Below are 23,628 nucleotides of genomic sequence, written 5' to 3' on the forward strand. Positions count from 1 at the left end.
GAATATCCAAGTGGGTGTGTCTTCTGGGCTGTGGCCATGATGAGGATTCCTGTAAGCCAGGCTGCAGCACTTGTGAGGAGATCAACAACAACATTAGAGCAGCTTTTAGTGAGCAACATTAAAGGCCGACTGAAAGCCACGCAGTCTAATAGTTTATATATCAATGATGAAATATTAACATTGCAACACATGCCAATACGCCCGCTTTAGTTTACTAAATTGCAATTTTTAATTTTGCGTGGAAGTATCATGCTAAAATGTCGCGGTATGATGACTTGTGTGCGTGACGTCACGGATTGTAGAGGTGATTTTGGTCCAGCACCGTTCACAGCTATAAGTTGTCTTTTCATCGCATAATTACACAGTATTCTGGACATCTGTGTTGCTGAATCTTTTGCAATTTGTTCAAATGATAATGGAGACATCAAAGAAGAAAGATGTAGGTGAGAAGCAGTGTATTGCGGCCGGCTGTAGCAACACAAACACAGCCGGTGTTTCTTTGTTTACATTCCCTAAAGATGACGGTGAAGCTTTACTATGGAACAGAGCGGTCAAGCGAACATGGTTCCCTACCACATGTCAAACGGCAGGTTTCAGTGAGAAAATGTTGGCAATAAGTCGGCTCTTACTGTAGACATGAGCGGATAGTGAAGTATGTTTATGTTTATGAAGTATGTTTATATAGCGCTTTTCTCTAGTGACTCAAAGCGCTTTACATAGTGAAACCCAATATCTAATTTACATTTAAAGCAGTGTGGGTGGCACTGGGAGTAGGTGGGTAAAGTGTCTTGCCCAAGGACACAACGGCAGTGACTAGGATGGCGGACGCGGGAATCGAACCGGCAACCCTCCAGTTGCTGGCACGGCCACTCTACCAACCGAGCTATACCGCCCCTTGTGTCGTTCCTCGTGCACCTGTCAAAGAGGCAGCTATGGACTCTCTTGCCTCCTCCCACCGGCCGCCCCCGACCGTGGGATGCTTCCACCAAGGAGGAGGGGGGAAAAAAGCTCAGCCCAGCCCCAACGGCTGCCTTCGCTTTGCCTTGTTGAGAAACGTGGCCTCCCTCAGAGACACTGGCAGTCACCACACCCCTCCGACTTTCAGGTACGACCACATAATCTCACTAAAACACTAGTAACACAATAGGCAGATAAGGGATTTTCCAGAATTATCCTAGTAAATGTGTCTAATAACATCTTAGTCGCTCCCACTGCCCCCCTCTTTTTTTTCTTCTTCTAGTGCTTCACTCTAACTTTCCTCATCCAGAAATCGTTCATCCTCGCTCAAATTAATGGGGAAATTGTCGCTTTCCCGGTCCGAATCGCTCTCGCTGCTGGTGGCCATGATTGTAAACAATGTTCAGATGTGAGGAGCTCCACAACCCGTGACGTCACGCGCACATCGTCTGCTACTTCCGGTACAGGCAAGGCTTTTTTTATTAGCGGCCAAAAGTTGGGAACTTTATCGTGGATGTTCTCTACTAAATCCTTTCAGCAAAAATATGGCGAAATGATCAAGTATGACACATAGAATGGAGCTGCTATCCCCGTTTAAATAAGAACATCTCATTTCAGTCGGCCTTTAATGCACAGCAGACGTGTCTGCCAGTGCCAGCAACAGTAAAATCACCTTTGAATCCATCAAGTCACATTCTGGGTTCGTGTCCAACTCCGCCAAATAATCTCCCTTGTGTTTTCAAGCTTTGGCTTCTCCTTGGCACAATTGCCAGTAACCGAGCAGATTAATACTGGCATGTGGACCACACGGGGCCTTCCTTACCATTTACCAACCAACCAGATGTTTTTCTTTGGCCTGCCGTTGTTTTGACCTGCTCCTGCCCGCGTGCCCTTTAACCCGCATTTGTCCTGTGTTTTCTGCCCTGCAGCCGCCGCCAACAACTCCCACGCCTGGCAGTCGCAGTCACGTGAGTCGCCTCCACGCTTCTTTCAGGACGCCATGAGACCACGCCCATTAGCTGCAGTACTTATTTTGGACACAACAATACAGTCAAGTAGAGATCCAGGAAGCTAATAAAACATGAAAACAATAGTTAGATTCACTTATTTACTCCCACCACTGAATGATCATTTACCATCAAGCTTCCTTGTCTTGTTGTAATATATTGTTCATCATTTATCTACAAACCCCGTTTCCATATGAGTTGGGAAATGGTGTTAGATGTAAATATAAACAGAATACAAGGATTTGCAAATCCTTTTCAAGCCATATTCAGTTGAATATGCTACAAAGACAACATATTTGATGTTCAAACTCATAAACTTTTTTTTCCCACAAATAATCATTAACTTTAGAATTTGATGCCAGCAACACGTGACAACGAAGTTGGGAAAGGTGGCAAAAAATACTGACAAAACAGAAACTAAAATGAGGAATTAAATTAAAACGTATTGATTATTCTTTACAATAAAATAGAATAATACTTGAACATTGATTTAAATTGTCAGGAAAGAAGAGGAAGGAATTTAAAAGGTAAAAAGGTATATGTGTTTAAAAATCCTAAAATCATTTTTAAGGTTGTATTTTTTCTCTAAAATTGTCTTTCTGAAAGTTATAAGAAGCAAAGTAAAAAAATAAATGAATTTATTTCAACAAGTGAAGACCAAGTCTTTAAAATATTTTTTGGGATTTTCCAATTCTATTTGAGTTTTGTCTCTCTTAGAATTAAAAATGTCCAGCAAAGCGAGACCAGCTTGCTAGTAGATAAATACAATTTAAAAATTTGAGGCAGCTCACTGGTAAGTGCTGCTATTTGAGCTATTTTTAGAACAGGCCAGCAGGCGACTCATCTGGTCCTTACCAGGTTGGTGACCCCTGTTATATAATATATATAATAACATAAGAAAAAAATATATATAATACAAATGCTGCCGGGCTTCACGGTGGAAGAGGGGTTAGTGCGTCTGCCTCACAATACGAAGGTCCTGCAGTCCTGGGTTCAAATCCAGGCTCGGGATCATTCTGTGTGGAGTTTGCATGTTCTCCCCGTGAATGCGTGGGTTCCCTCCGGGTACTCCGGCTTCCTCCCACTTCCAAAGACATGCACCTGGGGATAGGTTGATTGGCAACACTAAATTGGCCCTAGTGTTTGAATGTGAGTGTGAATGTTGTCTGTCTATCTGTGTTGGCCCTGCGATGAGGTAGCGACTTGTCCAGGGTGTACCCTGCCTTCTGCCCGATTGTAGCTGAGATAGGCGCCAGCGACCCCAAAAGGGAATAAGCGGTAGAAAATGGATGGATGGATGGATGTTGTCTATCTGTGTTGGCCCTGCGATGAGGTGGCGACTTGTCCAGGGTGTACCCTGCCTTCCGCCCGATTGTAGCTGAGATAGGCGCCGGCGACCCCAAAAGGGAATAAGCGGTAGAAAATGGGTGGAAGGATGGATGTTGTCTATCTGTGTTGGCCCTGCGATGAGGTGGCGACTTGTCCAGGGTGTACCCCGCCTTCCGCCCGACTGTAGCTGAGATAGGCGCCAGCGCCCCCCGCCACCCCAAAAGGGAATAAGCGGTAGCAAATGGATGGATGGATGGATGTTGTCTGTCTATCTGTGTTGGCCCTGCGATGAGGTGGCGATTTGTCCAGGGTGTACGCCGCCTTCCGCCCGACTGTAGCTGAGATAGGCGCCAGCGCCCCCCGCCACCCTTAAAGGGAATAAGCGGTAGAAATGGATGGATGGATGGATGTTGACTGTCTATCTGTGTTGGCCCTGCGATGAGGTGGCGACTTGTCCAGGGTGTACGCCGCCTTCCGCCCGACTGTAGCTGAGATAGGCGCCAGCGCCCCCCGCCACCCCAAAAGGGAATAAGCGGTAGAAAATGGATGGATGTTGTCTGTCTATCTGTGTTGGCCCTGCGATGAGGTGGCGACTTGTCCAGGGTGTACCCCGCCTCCGCCCGACTGTAGCTGAGATAGGCGCCAGCGCCCCCCGCCGCCCCGAAAGGGAATAAGCGGTAGTAAATGGATGGATGGATGGATGTTGTCTGTCTATCTGTGTTGGCCCTGTGATGAGGTGGCGACTTGTCCAGGGTGTACCCCACCTTCCGCCCGACTGTAGCTGAGATAGGCGCCAGCGCCCCCCGCCACCCCAAAAGGGAATAAATAAGCGGTAGGAAATGGATGGATGGATGGATGTTGTCTGTCTATCTGTGTTGGCCCTGCGATGAGGTGGCGACTTGTCCAGGGTGTACCCCGCCTCCCGCCCGATTGTAGCTGAGATAGGCGCCGGCGGCTCCCGCCACCCCAAAAGGGAATAAGTAAATGGATGGATGTTGTCTGTCTATCTGTGTTGGCCCTGTGATGAGGTGGCGACTTGTCCAGGGTGTACCCCGCCTTCCGCCCGACTGTAGCTGAGATAGGCGCCAGCGCCCCCCGCCACCCCAAAAGGGAATAAATAAGCGGTAGAAAATGGATGGATGGATGGATGTTGTCTGTCTATCTGTGTTGGCCCTGCGATGAGTTGGCGACTTGTCCAGGGTGTACCCTGCCTTCCGCCCGATTGTAGCTGAGATAGGCGCCAGCGCCCCCCGCCGCCCCGAAAGGGAATAAGCGGTAGTAAATGGATGGATGTTGTCTGTCTATCTGTGTTGGCCCTGCGATGAGGTGGCGACTTGTCCAGGGTGTACCCCGCCTTCCGCCCGACTGTAGCTGAGATAGGCGCCAGCGACCCCAAAAGGGAATAAGCGGTAGAAAATGGATGGATGGATGGATGTTGTCTGTCTATCTGTGTTGGCCCTGCGATGAGGTGGCGACTTGTCCAGGGTGTACCCCGCCTTCCGCCCGACTGTAGCTGAGATAGGCGCCAGCGACCCCAAAAGGGAATAAGCGGTAGAAAATGGATGGATGGACAAATGCTGCCTTATGAATGTTTTCCTCCTCATTGAAAACACATTTGAGCAGCATTTTGAACAATGTCTCCCTCTAGTGGTGGAAGAGAGGAAGGTCAGCCTTTTTGCTGCACTTGTCAGGAGTGCACGAGGTTAATTGATAATAAGCAGGTGTTCAGGCCACATGAGGTCCATGTTTGGCGCCCCCTATGGGCCGCGGGCACAAAGTGAAAAGTTGACCGAGTATTTTTTTCTGGCCCGGCAGTGCGTTTCTCTCCATACCGGCCCCAGGACATCGCCCTCAAGCCGCTGCTCTTCGAGGTGCCCTCCATCACCGTGGACTCCGTCTTCACGGGCCGCGACTGGCTCTTCCAGGAGATCCACGCCCACCTCCGCCGGAGTCGCGGCGTGGCGGTGGTGGGCAACATCGGCTTCGGCAAGACCGCCATCGTCTCCCGCCTGGTGGCGCTCAGCTGCCACGGCACACGCATGAGGCAGATCGCCTCCGACAGCCCGCAGGCCTCGCCCAAACGTAGGCGCTCTTATCAACAACACCCGCCGCGCTCTTGTCATTCAACCAGTGTGTGTGTGTGTGTGTGTTCAGACGGGGAGGGGCTCCCTCTCAGCCAGCCCCAGCCCGCTCACGGCACCCTGGGGGGCGGCAGCTGCCCCGGCACCCCCGAGATGAGACGTCGCCAGGAGGAGTCCATGAGGAGGCTGGCCTCTCAGGTACGCTCGTCGTCAATAATCAAACTGATCGATAGCACTGGATGGATGGATGATGAACACATTTGAGGTGGGGCGGCGGGGGCAGCAGCCTAAGCAGAGAGGCCCGGACCTCCCTCTCCCCCACCGTGCATGGATCAATAACATTGTGTGATTACTCTTTGATTGTTTATTATTACGATCAATAATGGCCTCTCAGGTACGCTCGTCGTCAATAATCAAACTGATCGATAGCACTGGATGGATGGATGATGAACACATTTGAGGTGGGGCGGCGGGGGCAGCAGCCTAAGCAGAGAGGCCCGGACCTCCCTCTCCCCCACCGTGCATGGATCAATAACATTGTGTGATTACTCTTTGATTGTTTATTACGATCAATAATGGGCTCTCAGGTACGCTCGTCGTCGTCGTCAATAATCAAACTGATCGATAGCACTGTCGATTAATGGATGATGAACACATTTGAGGTGGGGCGGCGGGGGAAGCAGCCTAAGCAGAGAAGCCCGGACCTCCCTCTCCCCCACCGTGCATGGATCAATAACATTGTGTTGATTACTCTTTGATTGTTTATTATGATCAATAATGGCCTCTCGGGTACGCTCGTCGTCGTCAATAATCAAACTGATCGATAGCACTGGATGGATGGATGATGAACACATTTGAGGTGGGGCGGCGGGGGCAGCAGCCTAAGCAGAGAAGCCCGGACCTCCCTCTCCCCCACCGTGCATGGATCAATAACATTGTGTCCATTACTCTTTGATTGTTTATTACGATCAATAATTGGTGTGTTAAATGGTGCGTGGATTTATTGATTAGGGCGAGGGATGAACAAGAAGATCAATACATAAATGGATGGATGCTGCATTGTGTGATTAGTGGAATAATTGACTGGTGGAAGAAGTGCCTGGATCAATACATTTATGGATAGATTGGTGATTGATAGATGGACGGATGGATCAATGAATGTAGACATTGATCCCATTATGAACAAATATGTGGATCAATGCATTATTAAATGATGATTGCCTGTATTGATTGAATAGAAGAGTCACTGATTATTGATTATTGCAGGGAGTGATTGATTTCTAGACATATCTTTGATAGGTGGATCAATACATATTGATAATGTGGAGCAGGGATCATATTGATTATGTAGAGCAGGGATCATATTGATTATGTAGAGCAGGGATCGTATTGATTATGTAGAGCAGTTATCATATTGATTATGTGGAGCAGGGATCGTATTGATTATGTAGAGCAGGGATCATATTGATTATGTAGAGCAGGGATCATATTGATTATGTAGAGCAGGGATCATATTGATTATGTAGAGCAGGGATCATATTGATTATGTAGAGCAGGGATCATATTGATTATGTAGAGCAGGGATCATATTGATTATGTGGAGCAGGGATCATATTGATTATGTAGAGCAGGGATCATATTGATTATGTAGAGCAGGGATCGTATTGATTATGTAGAGCAGGGATCATATTGATCATATTGATTATGTAGAGCAGGGATCATATTGATTATGTGGAGCAGGGATCATATTGATTATGTGGAGCAGGGATCATATTGATTATGTGGAGCAGGGATCATATTGATTATGTAGAGCAGGGATCATATTGATTATGTGGAGCAGGGATCATATTGATTATGTAGAGCAGGGATCATATTGATTATGTAGAGCAGGGATCATATTGATTATGTGGAGCAGGGATCATATTGATTATGTGGAACAGGGATCATATTGATTATGTGGAGCAGGGATCATATTGATTATGTGGAGCAGGGATCATATTGATTATGTAGAGCAGGGATCATATTGATTATGTAGAGCAGGGATCATATTGATCATATTGATTATGTAGAGCAGGGATCATATTGATTATGTGGAGCAGGGATCATATTGATTATGTAGAGCAGGGATCATATTGATTATGTAGAGCAGGGATCGTATTGATTATGTAGAGCAGGGATCATATTGATCATATTGATTATGTAGAGCAGGGATCATATTGATTATGTGGAGCAGGGATCATATTGATTATGTGGAGCAGGGATCATATTGATTATGTGGAGCAGGGATCATATTGATTATATAGAGCAGGGATCATATTGATTATGTGGAGCAGGGATCATATTGATTATGTAGAGCAGGGATCATATTGATTATGTAGAGCAGGGATCATATTGATTATGTGGAGCAGGGATCATATTGATTATGTAGAGCAGGGATCATATTGATTATGTAGAGCAGGGATCGTATTGATTATGTAGAGCAGGGATCATATTGATCATATTGATTATGTAGAGCAGGGATCATATTGATTATGTGGAGCAGGGATCATATTGATTATGTGGAGCAGGGATCATATTGATTATGTGGAGCAGGGATCATATTGATTATGTAGAGCAGGGATCATATTGATTATGTGGAGCAGGGATCATATTGATTATGTAGAGCAGGGATCATATTGATTATGTAGAGCAGGGATCATATTGATTATGTGGAGCAGGGATCATATTGATTATGTGGAACAGGGATCATATTGATTATGTGGAGCAGGGATCATATTGATTATGTGGAGCAGGGATCATATTGATTATGTAGAGCAGGGATCATATTGATTATGTAGAGCAGGGATCATATTGATTATGTGGAGCAGGGATCATATTGATTATGTAGAGCAGGGATCATATTGATTATGTAGAGCAGGGATCATATTGATTATGTGGAGCAGGGATCATATTGATTATGTAGAGCAGGGATCATATTGATTATGTAGAGCAGGGATCGTATTGATTATGTAGAGCAGGGATCATATTGATCATATTGATTATGTAGAGCAGGGATCATATTGATTATGTGGAGCAGGGATCATATTGATTATGTGGAGCAGGGATCATATTGATTATGTGGAGCAGGGATCATATTGATTATGTAGAGCAGGGATCATATTGATTATGTGGAGCAGGGATCATATTGATTATGTAGAGCAGGGATCATATTGATTATGTAGAGCAGGGATCATATTGATTATGTGGAGCAGGGATCATATTGATTATGTGGAACAGGGATCATATTGATTATGTGGAGCAGGGATCATATTGATTATGTGGAGCAGGGATCATATTGATTATGTAGAGCAGGGATCATATTGATTATGTAGAGCAGGGATCATATTGATCATATTGATTATGTAGAGCAGGGATCATATTGATTATGTGGAGCAGGGATCATATTGATTATGTGGAGCAGGGATCATATTGATTGTGTGGACCAGGGATCTTATTGATTATGTGGACGAGGGATCATATTGATTATGTGGAGCAGGGATCGTATTGATTATGTAGAGCAGGGATCATATTGATTATGTGGAGCAGGGATCATATTGATTATGTAGAGCAGGGATCATATTGATTATGTGGAGCAGGGATCATATTGATTATGTAGAGCAGGGATCATATTGATTATGTGGAGCAGGGATCATATTGATTATGTGGAGCAGGGATCATATTGATTATGTGGAGCAGGGATCATATTGATTATGTAGAGCAGGGATCATATTGATTATGTGGAGCAGGGATCATATTGATTATGTGGAACAGGGATCATATTGATTATGTGGAGCAGGGATCATATTGATTATGTGGAGCAGGGATCATATTGATTATGTGGAGCAGGGATCATATTGATTATGTAGAGCAGGGATCATATTGATTATGTGGAGCAGGGATCATATTGATTATGTAGAGCAGGGATCCAATTGATTATGTGGAGCAGGGATCATATTGATTATGTGGAGCAGGGATCATATTGATTATGTAGAGCAGGGATCCAATTGATTATGTGGAGCAGGGATCATATTGATTATGTAGAGCAGGGATCATATTGATTATGTGGAGCAGGGATCATATTGATTATGTGGAACAGGGATCATATTGATTATGTGGAGCAGGGATCATATTGATTATGTGGAGCAGGGATCATATTGATTATGTGGAGCAGGGATCATATTGATTATGTAGAGCAGGGATCATATTGATTATGTGGAGCAGGGATCATATTGATTATGTAGAGCAGGGATCATATTGATTATGTGGAGCAGGGATCATATTGATTATGTGGAGCAGGGATCATATTGATTATGTAGAGCAGGGATGTGAGATCACAAAAATAACAAAAATAAAACAATGTCACACACACACACACACACACACACACACACAGCAGCAGCCTGCTGCATTATGCAGGCGTGTGTAAAAAAGAAGCAACAACTTTGCAGGGAGTGGCATGAAATATGAATGAGTGCAGAATGTCACTTCCCAGCCATCTTGTTAACTCTGCGTGAATAATTAAGCTCACTTGCTCTTTCACCCTCTTTTGTTATTGTTGTTGTTGTTGTTGTTTTGTATTTCACAGCTAGCTCTGATTGCAGTATGGACATTTTCTTTTTCATTTTTTCAAATATACATTAAAAGCCTACTGAAAGCCACTACTAGCCACCACTTAGTCTGATAGTTTATATATCAATGATGAAATATTAACATTGCAACACATGCCAATACGGCCACTTTAGTTTACTAAATTGCAATTTTAAATTTCGCGCGGAAGTATCAAGCTAAAACGTCGCGGTATGATGACTTGTGTGCCTGACGTCACAGATTGTAGAGGACATTTTGGTCCAGCTCCGTTCACAGCTATAAGTCGTCTCTTTTCATCGCATAATTCCACAGTATTCTGGACATCTGCGTTGCTGAATCTTTTGCAATTTGTTCAATGAATAATGGAGACGTCAAAGAAGAAAGCTGTAGGTGGGAAGCGGTGTATTGCGGCCGCCTTTAGCAACACAAACACAGCCGGTGTTTCCTTGTTTACATTCCCGAAAGATGACGGTGAAGCTTTACTATGGAACAAAGCGGTCAAGCGAACATGGTTCCCTACCACATGTCAACCGGCAGGTTTCGGTGAGAAAATGTTGGTAATAAGTCGGCTCTCACCGTAGACGTGAGCGGAGAGCTGGCGTCGTTCCTCCTGCACCTGTCAAAGAGGCAGCTGAGGACTCTCTTGCCTCCTCCCACCGGCCGCCCCCGACAGTGGGATGCTTCCACCGTGGAGGAGGGAAAGAAAGAAAAAAATCTCAGCCCGGCCCCAATGGCTGCTTTCGCCTTGTCGAGAAACGTGGCTTCCCTCTGAGACACTGGCGGTCACCACACCCGTGGCCACACCCCTCCGACTTTCAGGTTGTACAGGTGCGACCATATAATCTCACTAAAACACTAATAACACAGTAAGCAGATAAGGGATTTTCCAGAATGATCCTAGTAAATTTGTCTAATAACATTTTAATCGCTCTTCCGTCTATTTTTATGTTTATTTTTTCTAGTCCTTCACTCCCACTATCTTCATCCATGAATCTTTCATCCTCGCTCAAATTAATGGGGAAATCGTCGCTTTCTCGGTCCGAATCTCTCTCGCTGCTGGTGGCCATGATTTTGGACTTCTTCAGTTCCTGTTTGTTTTGTCACCATGGTTACGTGATTTGCACCTGCCTCTGTTTGGACACACCTGTATCTAATCATGAGACACTATTTAAGCCTGCCTTTTTTTGTCACCCGTCCTGGGTCCTTTCTTTGCGGTAAGCAACTATTACGTTTGTTTCTATCCTTGTGCTAAGAGTTAGCCTTAGCTTCCCGTGCGTTCGGCACGCTGCTATCTTGTTTCCTGAACCTGTGCTAGTGTTAGCATTAGCTTCCGTGCGTTCGGCACTCGTTTCTTTTGTTTATTTCTGTCCGTTTTTGTACTGTATCTTTGTTATTGAATCATCCTACCTTTACGTTGTTGTATGGAGTGTCCATGTTAGCACTGGAGGAACGATCCCGCAGTAAACAGAAAATAGTTCTTCTCAGGTTTCTATGTTTACATTTTCACACTATTTTCTTACACTTTATGTAGCATTTCTTACATATTCTTACATTGTTAGAGATTAAAGTTAAGTGTTCAATGTGATTTTACTATTTAGTTGACATTGTTTGAGTGTTTTCCATGTTTGTGTTGACATTTCCTTTCTGCCTTGATAGCTAAGAAATTTCAATAATTATCAACATTGATCAATATAATAATACAAATCAAATTATTACTGCATATCAAAAAATTCCTTTCTGTCATGATCCGTGGTCCGGATCATGTTGAGTTTATTTATGTCTTGTTAGTTTTGGACTTCTTTAGTTCCTGTTTGTTTTGTCACGTGATTTGCACCTGCCTCTGTTTGGACACACCTGTATCTAATCATGAGACACTATTTAAGCCTGCGTTTTTTTGTCAACCGGTCTGGGTCCTTTCTTTGCGGTAAGCAACTATTACGTTTGTTTCTATCCTTGTGCTAAGAGTTAGCCTTAGCTTCCCGTGCGTTCGGCACGCTGCTATCTTGTTTCCTGAACCTGTGCTAGTGTTAGCATTAGCTTCCGTGCGTTCGGCACTCGTTTCTTTTGTTTATTTCCGTCCGTTTTTGTACTGTATCTTTGTTATTGAATCATCTTACCTTTACGTTGTGGTTTGGAGTGTCCATGTTAGCACTGGAGGAACGATCCCGCAGTAAACAGAAATTAGTTCTTCTCAGGTTTCTATGTTTACATTTTCACACTATTTTCTTACACTTTATGTAGCATTTCTTACATATTCTTACATTGTTAGAGATTAAAGTTAAGTGTTCAATGTGATTTTACTATTTAGTTGACATTGTTTGAGTGTTTTCCATGTTTGTGTTGACATTTCCTTTCTGCCTTGATAGCTAAGAAATTTCAATAATTATCAATATTGATCAATATAATAATACAAATCAAATTATTACTGCATATCAAAAGATTCCTTTCTGTCATGATCCGTGGTCCGGATCATGTTCAGTCTATTTATGTCTTGTTGGTTTTGGACTTCTTTAGTTCCTGTTTGTTTTGTCACGTGATTTGCACCTGCCTCTGTTTGGACACACCTGTATCTAAACATGAGACACTATTTAAGCCTGCCTTTTTTTGTCACCCGTCCTGGGTCCTTTCTTTGCGGTAAGCAACTATTACGTTTGTTTCTATCCTTGTGCTAAGAGTTAGCCTTAGCTTCCCGTGTGTTCGGCACGCTGCTATCTTGTTTCCTGAACCTGTGCTAGTGTTAGCATTAGCTTCCGTGCGTTCGGCACTCGTTTCTTTTGTTTATTTCTGTCCGTTTTTGTACTGTATCTTTGTTATTGAATCATCCTACCTTTATGTTGTTGTTTGGAGTGTCCATGTTAGCACTGGAGGAACGATCCCGCAGTAAACAAAAATTAGTTCTTCTCAGGTTTCTATGTTTACATTTTCACACTATTTTCTTACACTTTATGTAGCATTTCTTACATATTCTTACATTGTTAGAGATTAAAGTTAAGTGTTCAATGTGATTTTACTATTTAGTTGACATTGTTTGAGTGTTTTCCATGTTTGTGTTGACATTTCCTTTCTGCCTTGATAGCTAAGAAATTTCAATAATTATCAATATTGATCAATATAATAATACAAATCAAATTATTACTGCATATCAAAAGATTCCTTTCTGTCATGATCCGTGGTCCGGATCATGTTCAGTCTATTTATGTCTTGTTGGTTTTGGACTTCTTTAGTTCCTGTTTGTTTTGTCACCATGGTTACGTGATTTGCACCTGCCTCTGTTTGGACACACCTGTATCTAATCATGAGACACTATTTAAGCCTGCCTTTTTTTTTGTCACCCGTCCTGGGTCCTTTCTTTGCGGTAACCAACTATCACGTTTGTTTCTAGTTCCAGTCCTTGTGCTAAGAGTTAGCCTTAGCTTCCCGTGCGTTCGGCACGCTGCTATCTTGTTTCCCTGAACCTGTGCTAGTGTTAGCATTAGCTTCCGTGCGTCCGGCACTCGTTTCTTTTGTTTATTTCGGTCGGTTTTTGTACTGTATCTTTGTTATTGAATCATCTTACCTTTACGTTGTTGTTTGGAGTGTCCATGTTAGCACTGGAGGAACGCGACCCCAACGTGACACCTTTCCATAGTTAAATAAAAATAAGAGGGCAAATTCATGTTACACTGACGTTATTTCCTGCCACTAAACCTGCAGAAAATAGTTCTTCTCAGGTTTCTATGTTTACATTTCCACACTATTTTCTTACACTTTATGAAGCATTTCTTACATATTCCTTCATTTTAAGAGATTATAGTTAAGTGTTCAATGTGATTTGACTATTTTTTTTTTGACATTGTTTAAGTGTTTTCAATGTTTGTGTTGACGTTTCAATTCAATATAGTTGTTTTTTCTGTTCCTTATTTTCCATAGGTTATAGAACATTTCATTAATAATCGATATTGATCAATATGATAGTAAAATTCTAATGATTACTGCATAACAAAAAAATCCTTTCCATAGTTAAAAATAAGAGGTCAAATTCATGTTACACAGATGTTATTTCCTGCCACTAAACCTGCAGAAAATAGTTCTTCTCAGGTTTCTGTTTACATTTTCACACTATTTTCTTACATTTTATGAATCATTTCTTACATATTCCTTCATTTTAAGAGATTATAGTTAAGTGTTCAATGTGATTTGACTATTTTTTTTTTGACATTGTTTAAGTGTTTTCCATTTTTGTGTTGACGTTTCCTTTCTGCCTTGATAGCTAAGGGGTTATAATGACAGGAAGTTACATTTATTTTCTAGAACTCATAAAAAATATCAATAATTATCGACCGATATCGCGATCCAGTTTTCAGCCCTATCAAAAATGGATTGCTATTGCGCAATCATGCGGTTCTTGTTTCTCTGCCCCTCTGCCGCCCCCAGGTGGTGGCCTACCACTACTGCCAGGCGGACAACGCCTACACCTGCCTGGTGCCCGAGTTTGTGCACAACGTGGCGGCCCTGCTGTGCCGATCGCCCCACCTGGCGGCCTACAGGGAGCAGATGCTGCGGGAGCCGCACCTCCAGAGCATCCTGAGCCTGCGCTCCTGCGTCCAGGACCCCCTGGCGTCCTTCAGGCGGGGCGTGCTGGAGCCCCTGGACGCCCTTTACAAAGGTAGCGGCGCCGTTCATTCGCGCCAGATGTGTGGTATCGACGATATCGCTGCTCCGCAGAGAGGAAGATCGACTCGGAGGAGGACCTCATCGTCCTCATCGACGGCCTGAACGAGGCGGAGTTCCACAAGCCGGACTACGGCGACACCATCGTCTCCTTCCTCTGCAAAACCATCAACAAGTTCCCCCCCTGGCTCAAGCTGGTGGTGACGGTCAGGACCACCTTGCAGGAGATCGCCGGCCCGCTGCCGTTCCACCGCATCTCCCTGGACAGCCTGGAGGAGAACGACGCCATGGACCAGGACCTGCAGGGCTACATCCTGCACCGCATCCACAGCAGCCCCGAGATCCAGAACAACATCTCGCTCAACGGCAAGATGGACAACACCACCTTCGGCAAGCTCAGCGGCCACCTGAAGGCCCTCAGCCAGGGATCCTACCTGTACCTCAAGCTGACCTTTGACCTCATCGAGAAGGGCTACCTGGTCCTCAAGAGCTCCAGCTACAAGGTGACCACGGCTTTGCCGACTCAGCACTGTATGGTGTGCCTCGCCCGGGGGGAAAAAATCGATTCACATTCAAATCGCATTTCATTTCAGATCGATTCATTTTCAAGAATCCATAAAAAAGAATAACACATTTTAGAAATTGATAATAATAATAATAATAGATTTTATCTGTGCTGTAAAGTTCAAATTTGAATGACAATAAAAACGAAGTCTAAGTCTACAATAAAAACAACCACAAATCAATTGTTGGTTTTACAATTTGATGCTCTGAAATCATAAGTCAAACAGATATCTTATAAGACTATTTTAACAAAAACAATACTTGGAAAGTATAAAAAATATGATATTGTTGCATATTGGATAATATTAAAATTATTATTAAAAATGTGTGCAATTTCACGCAGAACATATATATTTTTTGTGTCAAAATGGAAAGACTAAATACGTTTAGCAACTAAAGATACATTACTTTATTGACATATTATTTACATTTGTCTCTTAGTGATATGCGCCACGCTGTGAAGCCACACCAATTAAGAACGACAAACACATTTCTGGAGAACATCCTCACAGTAACACAACATAACACAGCATAAACGCAACACAACAAATACCCATAATCCTTTGTATTCATGAAACTTCCTGATTATTTTATACACCCCGCTAGGATAATATAATTGCCTATCCGCGCATCTCTAATATATATATATTTATTTATTTATTATATATATGCAGTATATTTATATATTATTTATATAATTATATATGCACCTTATTTCTTTTTTTTATCCTGCACTACCATGAGTTTATGTAACGAAATTTCCTTCTAATCTGTGCTGTAAAGTTCAAATTTGAATGACAATAAAAAAAAAGTCTAAATCTATAATAAAAACAACCACTGTAAATTATTCCTTAAAATCAATTGTTGGTTTTACAATTTGATGCTCTGAAATCATAAGTCAAACAGACATCTTATAAGACTATTTTAACAAAAACAATACTTGGAAAGTATAAAAAATATGATATTGTTGCATATTGGATAATATTAAAATTATTATTAAAAATGTGTGCAATTTCACGCAGAACATATATATTTTTTGTGTCAAAATGGAAAGACTAAATACGTTTAGCAACTAAAGATACATTACTTTATTGACATATTATTTACATTTGTCTCTTAGTAATATGCGCCACGCTGTGAAGCCACACCAATTAAGAACGACAAACACATTTCGGGAGAACATCCTCACAGTAACACAACATAACACAGCATAAACGCAACACAACAAATACCCATAATCCTATGTATTCATGAAACTTCCTGACTATTTTATACACCCCGCTAGGATAATATAATTGCCTATCCGCGCATCTCTAATATAAATATATACATTTATTTATTTATTATATATATGCAGTATATTTATATATTATTTATATATATTTATATAATTATATATGCACCTTATTTCTTTTTTTTATCCTGCACTACCATGAGCTTATGTAACGAAATTTCGTTCTAATCTGTGCTGTAAAGTTCAAATTTGAATGACAATAAATAAAAGTCTAAATCTATAATAAAAACAATTACTGTAAATTATTCCTTAAAATCAATTGTTGGTTTTACAATTTGATGCTCTGAAATCATAAGTCAAACAGATATCTTATAAGACTATTTTAACAAAAACAATACTTGGAAAGTATAAAAAATATGATATTGTTGCATATTGGATAATATTGAAATTATTATTAAAAATGTGTGCAATTTCACGCAGAACATATATATTTTTTGTGTCAAAATGGAAAGACTAAATACATTTAGCAACAAAAGATACATTACTTTATTGACCTATTATTTACATTTGTCTCTTAGTAATATGCGCCACGCTGTGAAGCCACACCAATTGAGAACGACAAACACATTTCGGGAGAACATCCTCACAGTAACACAACATAAACGCAACACAACAAATACCCATAATCCTTTGTATTCATGAAACTTCCTGACTATTTTATACACCCCGCTAGAATGATATAATTGCCTATCCGCGCATCTCTAATATATATATATATATATGTATATTTATTTATTATATATATGCAGTATATTTATATATCATTTATATATATTTATATAATTATATATGCACCTTATTTCTTTTTTTTATCCTGCACTACCATGAGCTTATGTAACGAAATTTCGTTCTAATCTGTGCTGTAAAGTTCAAATTTGAATGACAATAAAAAGAAAGTCTAAATCTATAATAAAAACAATCACTGTAAATTATTCCTTAAAATCAGTTGTTGGTTTTACAATTTGATGCTCTGAAATCATAAGTCAAACAGATATCTTATAAGACTATTTTAACAAAAACAATACTTGGAAAGTATAAAAAATATGATATTGTTGCATATTGGATAATATTAAAATTATTATTAAAAATGTGTGCAATTTCACGCAGAACATATATATTTTTTGTGTCAAAATTGAAAGACTAAATACATTTAGCAACTAAAGATACATTACTTTATTGACATATTATTTACATTTGTCTCTTAGTAATATGCGCCACGCTGTGAAGCCACACCAATTAAGAACGACAAACACATTTCGGGAGAACATCCTCACAGTAACACAACATAAACGCAACACAACAAATACCCATAATCCTTTGTATTCATGAAACTTCCTGACTATTTTATACACCCCGCTAGGATGATATAATTGCCTATCCACGCATCTCTAATATATATATATATATATATATATATTTATTTATTTATTATATACATGCAGTATATTTATATATTATTTATATGTATTTATATAATTATATATGCACCTTATTTCTTTTTTTTATCCTGCACTACCATGAGCTTATGTAACGAAATTTCGTTCTAATCTGTGCTGTAAAGTTCAAATTTGAATGACAATAAAAAGGAAGTCTAAGTCTATAATAAAAACAAACACTGTAAATTACACCATAAAATCAATTGTTGGTTTTACAATTTGATGCTCTGAAATCATAAGTCAAACAGATATCTTATAAGACTATTTTAACAAAAACAATACTTGGAAAGTATAAAAAATATGATATTGTTGCATATTGGATAATATTAAAATTATTATTAAAAATGTGTGCAATTTCACGCAGAACATATATATTTTTTGTGTCAAAATTGAAAGACTAAATACATTTAGTAACAAAAGATACATTACTTTATTGACATATTATTTACATTTGTCTCTTAGTAATATGCGCCACGCTGTGAAGCCACACCAATTAAGAACGACAAACACATTTCGGGAGAACATCCTCACAGTAACACAACATAACACAGCATAAACGCAACACAACAAATACCCATAATCCTTTGTATTCATGAAACTTCCTGACTATTTTATACACCCCGCTAGGATGATATAATTACATTACTTTATTGACATATTATTTACATTTGTCATAAGTCCTCTGAATGAGCAATAATTTCTTGTTGCCGGGCAGACTAGAGAGGGCTCAAACATGACTGTAGCTGCACAAAGAGCCACCAGGATCAGGAAGACCGCACAACTACTCTGCATTGATTCTAAAACGGATGGTCCTCCCTCAGGTGGTCCCGGTCAACCTGGCGGAGGTCTACCTGCTGCAGTGCAACATGCGCTTCCCCACGCAGTCCTCCTTCGAGCGGGCGCTGCCCCTCCTCAACGTGGCCGTGGCGTCCCTCCACCCGCTGACCGACGAGCAGATCTACCAGGCCATCAACGCCGGCTCGCTGCAGGTACCACGCCCGGGGGGCCCCGCTCGGGACGCCCGGGCCTGACGCTAACGTGCTAATGTGGTGACGCAGGGCACGCTGGACTGGGACGACTTCCAGCAGCGCTTGGACAACCTGTCCGTCTTCCTGGTGAAGAGGAGGGACGGCACCCGCATGTTTGTTCACCCTTCCTTCCGGGAGTGGTTGATTTGGCGGGAGGAAGGGGAGAAGACCAAGTTCCTGTGTGACCCCAGGTGAGAAAACACGCCAGGTGCACTACTTTAGCTTTTTCTGTTAGGGTCTCCAAACTTCACTTTAATACAGACTTCATTCAATAGCCCGACTATTATATCACCAATGTAAGACATTCAGGTTAACGATCTGTAATTATGCACACAACAGCTACACAACAGCTAAGCACACAAAAGCACACAAGCTCGAGATAAGTCATAATAATTGAACTACCGTATTTCCTTGAATTGCCGCCGGGTATATAGTATGCACCTGACTTGAATTACTGCCGGGTCAAACTCATTTCGCAAAATAATTTGAAATCGCATAAAGGGAAGAAGATTAAGAGCTATTCAGTAGGATTTAAGGTCCAAGCTATTGAATATTGTCGTGGAAATGTCTTAAAGACGATCCTTTAGTGACAAATAGCTTTAACATGATTTATTAAAGTAACAAACAAATAATTAAAGCTGCAAGCAGCGTTGGTCGGGTCCGCCTTTGGTTGCTGCCGCCGCTTCTCAATACCTGATCTTAGTCAGACCTATATAGAGGTTTTTGTTTCATGTCTCTACGACATTCCTAACAGAAGTTACAAGCAGTTTTGCCTGGGTATATTCCTAGGGGGCGTTAGAGCGCAAATTAGATTTTTGGGGTTTGTTTTTTTATCAGATGGCAATTTTTGCCAGTCCTGATGTGTGTGTAAAATTTTGTGAGTTTTGAATTATGTTAAGGGGGTGAAATTATAGATCGGCGTTTCTGGATGTTGTTGATAAATGGCTTTCGCTTGGCATAGTAGAGCTTTAACTTGCACTTTGAAGCATTTTAAATGGGTCAAATTGTTACACTTGTGTGGCATTGTAATGCCGGATTCGGTCCTCCGTGGATGCGTCAGCAAGAACACAGCAAAAAGGTAAGAACTAAGGGATTTATTAAACAAAAGGAGCTATGAACAAAAACACTGATACAAATAAAAAAGGCAAATAAAAGCGCTAGCATGGAAAGCTAGGACAAACAAACCGAAGCACAAAGGCACAGAAAATGAAACACAAAACAACTAGCGTGAAAGCTAGGAATAAAATAAAGCTTAGCGTGAGAGCTAGCGAAAAACGAGAGTGAGAGACAAGTCATAAACAGATGTATGTGAACAAACTAAGATCCGACAATCAGTGAACAGAAAACGCTGGCTTATAAACAGGTGGTGATTAGTAAAGACAGGTGTGCTGGAAAAGAGAGTAGCAGCTGAAACTAATGAGTGACCATGGAAACGAACAAAACAGGAACTAAGTATGTCAAACCGCAGAGTGATATAAAAATGGAACAAAAATAACAATATGGTGATGATCCGACCATCGGATCACAACACAAATTACAACTCAAAGAGGCAAAAATGGCATTTTTTAGGAAAATTTGTGCAGGGGTTTTTTGAAGGCGCGTAAAATCCAAACCGGAGAACTTATCAAAACTCTTTCAATAACTTTTAATCAAAAGGGTTCAAAGTCTCTCCTGTGCGAGTTTGAAGCCGAAACGACAAACGGGCTCAGAGGAGATAACGTTTGAAAAAAGGTGACGGGTGTTTACAAATCTTTTATTTTGAAGGGGTGATTTTTAACTTCCTGTTGTTGTTAACTGAAAGATGTCAATTATTAAAATGTAGGTCTAAGTGAGACCTACATAGAGGTTTTAGTTTCATGTCTCTCCAACCTTCCTCCCGGAAGTTACAAGCAGTTTTGTCTGTTTTCAATTCCTAGAGGCAGTTTTTTCTGTGTTTTATTCAAAAATTGCGCTAGAGCGCATTTTTGAGTTTTTTTTTTTTTTTTCATGAGATCGTACATTTTGCCAGTCCTGATGTGTGTGCCAAGTTTTGTGAGTCTTGAAGCATTTTAAGGGGGTCAAATTATAGCTCAAATAGGCAAAAATTGCATTTTTTTGCGAAAATTTTGCTTTGAAGGGGTTTTTGCCAACTTCCTGTTGATTTTAGGTATAGAAGTTTCTAATGGGGAATCTAGGTCTAAGTCACACCTACATAAAAGTTTTTGTTTCATGTCTCTACGACATTCCTAGCGGAAGTTACAAGCAGTCCGTTTTTTGTTTCTTCCTAGGGGGCGCTAGCGCGCAATTTTAATTTTTGGGGTTCGGTTGTTTAATAAGTTGGGAAGGTTTGCCAGACCGATGTGTGTCAAATTTGGTGAGTTTTGAAGCATGTTAAGGGGGTCAAATTAGGGTGCGAAGGAGCGGAATAATAATAAAGAATAATAATAAAACACAGCAGTTTCAATAGGGTCCTTGGCCCATGGCAAAGGACTCCTGTGGAGTCCTTTGCCATGGGCAGGGTGGACCCTAATAACAAGCTTTGCAAAGCGAGACCAAACCAGAACGACACATCCGTTCGTTCCAGCTTGTTCTAACCCCTCTAGAATTTGACATGACAATTATACATTCTCAGAAGTCCCGCCCTCCATGCTCATTTACATACAGTACACTAGTGGAATGAATACCCAAAGTCCTGTGAAGGGGAGAGGGTGTCGTTTGCCCAGAGGAGGGGAGGTCACTCAGGAAAGGGGGAACAATTTAGCTCTGTTGGGGGTCAAGAATAAATGACACATATGCCCAGGTCAACTAAAGTCCACATGTTACATCAAAGACACAGGAGACAGAGCTTGATCAGATAATAGATCTCTTGCTAAGTGTCACATTCCTGAGCCCAATAAACAACTTTTGGTACCCAGTTCAAAGAACATCTTCTATTAAAACGTGTACAAGTCATTTTGCTATCACAATATGCTAAAAAGAACAGTAAGCAGCTATGTTTTATTAATATACCGTAGCTGCGTGTGTCAAATATGAGTCATTCAATGACTCCCGCCTCCTGGTGGTAGAGGGCGCTAGTGATCCTTCTTGCGACTACTCGGCTGCAGAAGAAGTGACAATGAGTGATGTGATATGTGCTGGGACGGACCTTTTAGGATGTAACACTCCTATGCTAGCTATGTAAACAACCGGGCTGAAATAAAACTTGTTCCAGTCCTAAATACCCAGTGTATTATTTATACAATAACACTTCCTGGTGGCAGCGGTGGGATAAAGAGATCACCCTCGGAGCAGAACGGGAGGGGGAGTTGTCCGGGGATAATTCTGTCATCACCCGCACTAACTGATAGTAGCGGTCTGATAGCAGTTTTCTAAACTGGACTTTCAATCGAAGCAGGAGGTAATCAAGGAAGATCTCCATCGAGACAGAGAGACTTTTAAAACTGAAGAAAGATAAGGGACCGCAGTTTTCTAAACTGGACTTTCAATCGAAGCAGGAAGTAATAAAGGAAGATCTCCATCGAGACAGAGAGGCCTTTTAAAACTGAAGAAAGAAAAGGGGCCGCAGTTTTCTAAACTGGACTTTCAATCGAAGCAGGAAGTAATAAAGGAAGATCTCCATCGAGACAGAGAGGCCTTTTAAAACTGAAGAAAGAAAAGGGGCCGCAGTTTTCTAAACTGGACTTTCAATTGAAGCAGGAGGTAATAAAGGGAGATCTCCATCGAGACAGAGACTTTTAAAACTGAAGAAAGATAAGGGACCGCAGTTTTCTAAACTGGACTTTCAATTGAAGCAGGAGGTAATAAAGAAAGATCTCCATCGAGACAGAGAGACTTTTAAAACTGAAGAAAGATAAGGAAGACTTCTATAAACAAGTTATCGATGCTTTTGATCAGAAGGAGCTGGCATGGACTTCATTTATAAGTAAAGGTAAGACCATAATATCGTTTTTTTTATTAAATGTGCTTTTCATGACGGTATCCTTACATCACACTCAATTTTTTTACCGCATGCCTTTGGTAAGTGCCGGAGTGAGAAGAGGTTTTAAATTAATTAGCGCCCCGGTGGCAATTCAAGGAATTACGGTATATTGCAGTGTAAAACAGCACGTGTCAATATAAACAAGTGTCCATCCATCCATCCATCTTCTTCCGCTTATCCGAGGTCAGGTCGCGGGGGCAGCAACCTAAGCAGGGAAACCCAGACTTCCCTCTCCCCAGCCACTTCGTCTAGCTCTTCCCGGGGGATCCCGAGGCGTTCCCAGGCCAACGTGTCCTGGGTCTTCCCCGTGGCCTCCTACCGGTTGGACGTGCCCTGTGTCCAATAATTAAATCATAATAATGAAGTATTGAGTAACAAACGTGTCCGCATCATTCCATGTTCTGCTTGAGCTTAACTTTTTGAACTTATTATTATAATTTCCTTTGATCGAACCATTTCCAACATTCCAGGCTGCAAAGTGATACAAGTATGTATCATGTGTGTTGATACTGTACGGCTTTTGTATCAGTATCGGCCAGTGCTCAAGGCTCCAGTTTCATTTGGGACACGCCCATAAAAAACTGGCTTCCTCCTTCCTGTCATTGAAATTCCAATTCTTCAAATGAATGTTATGCGTGTTTTCGCTACTTCCTGTCGCTGTAAACCGTCCCGATACTTTTGTTGATACCTGTGATGTC

At 41.5% G+C, this 23,628-nt stretch overlaps 1 protein-coding gene across 3 annotated transcripts in view; it reads left to right on the top strand.

The window, feature by feature from the left end:
* Positions 1 to 23,628, top strand: part of tanc2b (tetratricopeptide repeat, ankyrin repeat and coiled-coil containing 2b) — a 236,905-nt gene that overhangs the window by 178,529 nt on the left and 34,748 nt on the right. For all 3 annotated transcript variants that reach the window (XM_061907641.1, XM_061907643.1, XM_061907644.1), the window contains exons 10-16: positions 1,887 to 1,925; positions 5,109 to 5,375; positions 5,448 to 5,572; positions 14,414 to 14,645; positions 14,705 to 15,153; positions 18,766 to 18,933; positions 19,003 to 19,163. In XM_061907641.1, the coding sequence (XP_061763625.1) occupies positions 1,887 to 1,925; positions 5,109 to 5,375; positions 5,448 to 5,572; positions 14,414 to 14,645; positions 14,705 to 15,153; positions 18,766 to 18,933; positions 19,003 to 19,163 (1,441 nt within the window). The remainder of the gene's footprint in view (positions 1 to 1,886; positions 1,926 to 5,108; positions 5,376 to 5,447; positions 5,573 to 14,413; positions 14,646 to 14,704; positions 15,154 to 18,765; positions 18,934 to 19,002; positions 19,164 to 23,628) is intronic.

Source organism: Nerophis ophidion, linkage group LG08, assembly GCF_033978795.1.
Source record: "Nerophis ophidion isolate RoL-2023_Sa linkage group LG08, RoL_Noph_v1.0, whole genome shotgun sequence".
Classification (NCBI taxonomy): domain Eukaryota; kingdom Metazoa; phylum Chordata; class Actinopteri; order Syngnathiformes; family Syngnathidae; genus Nerophis; species Nerophis ophidion.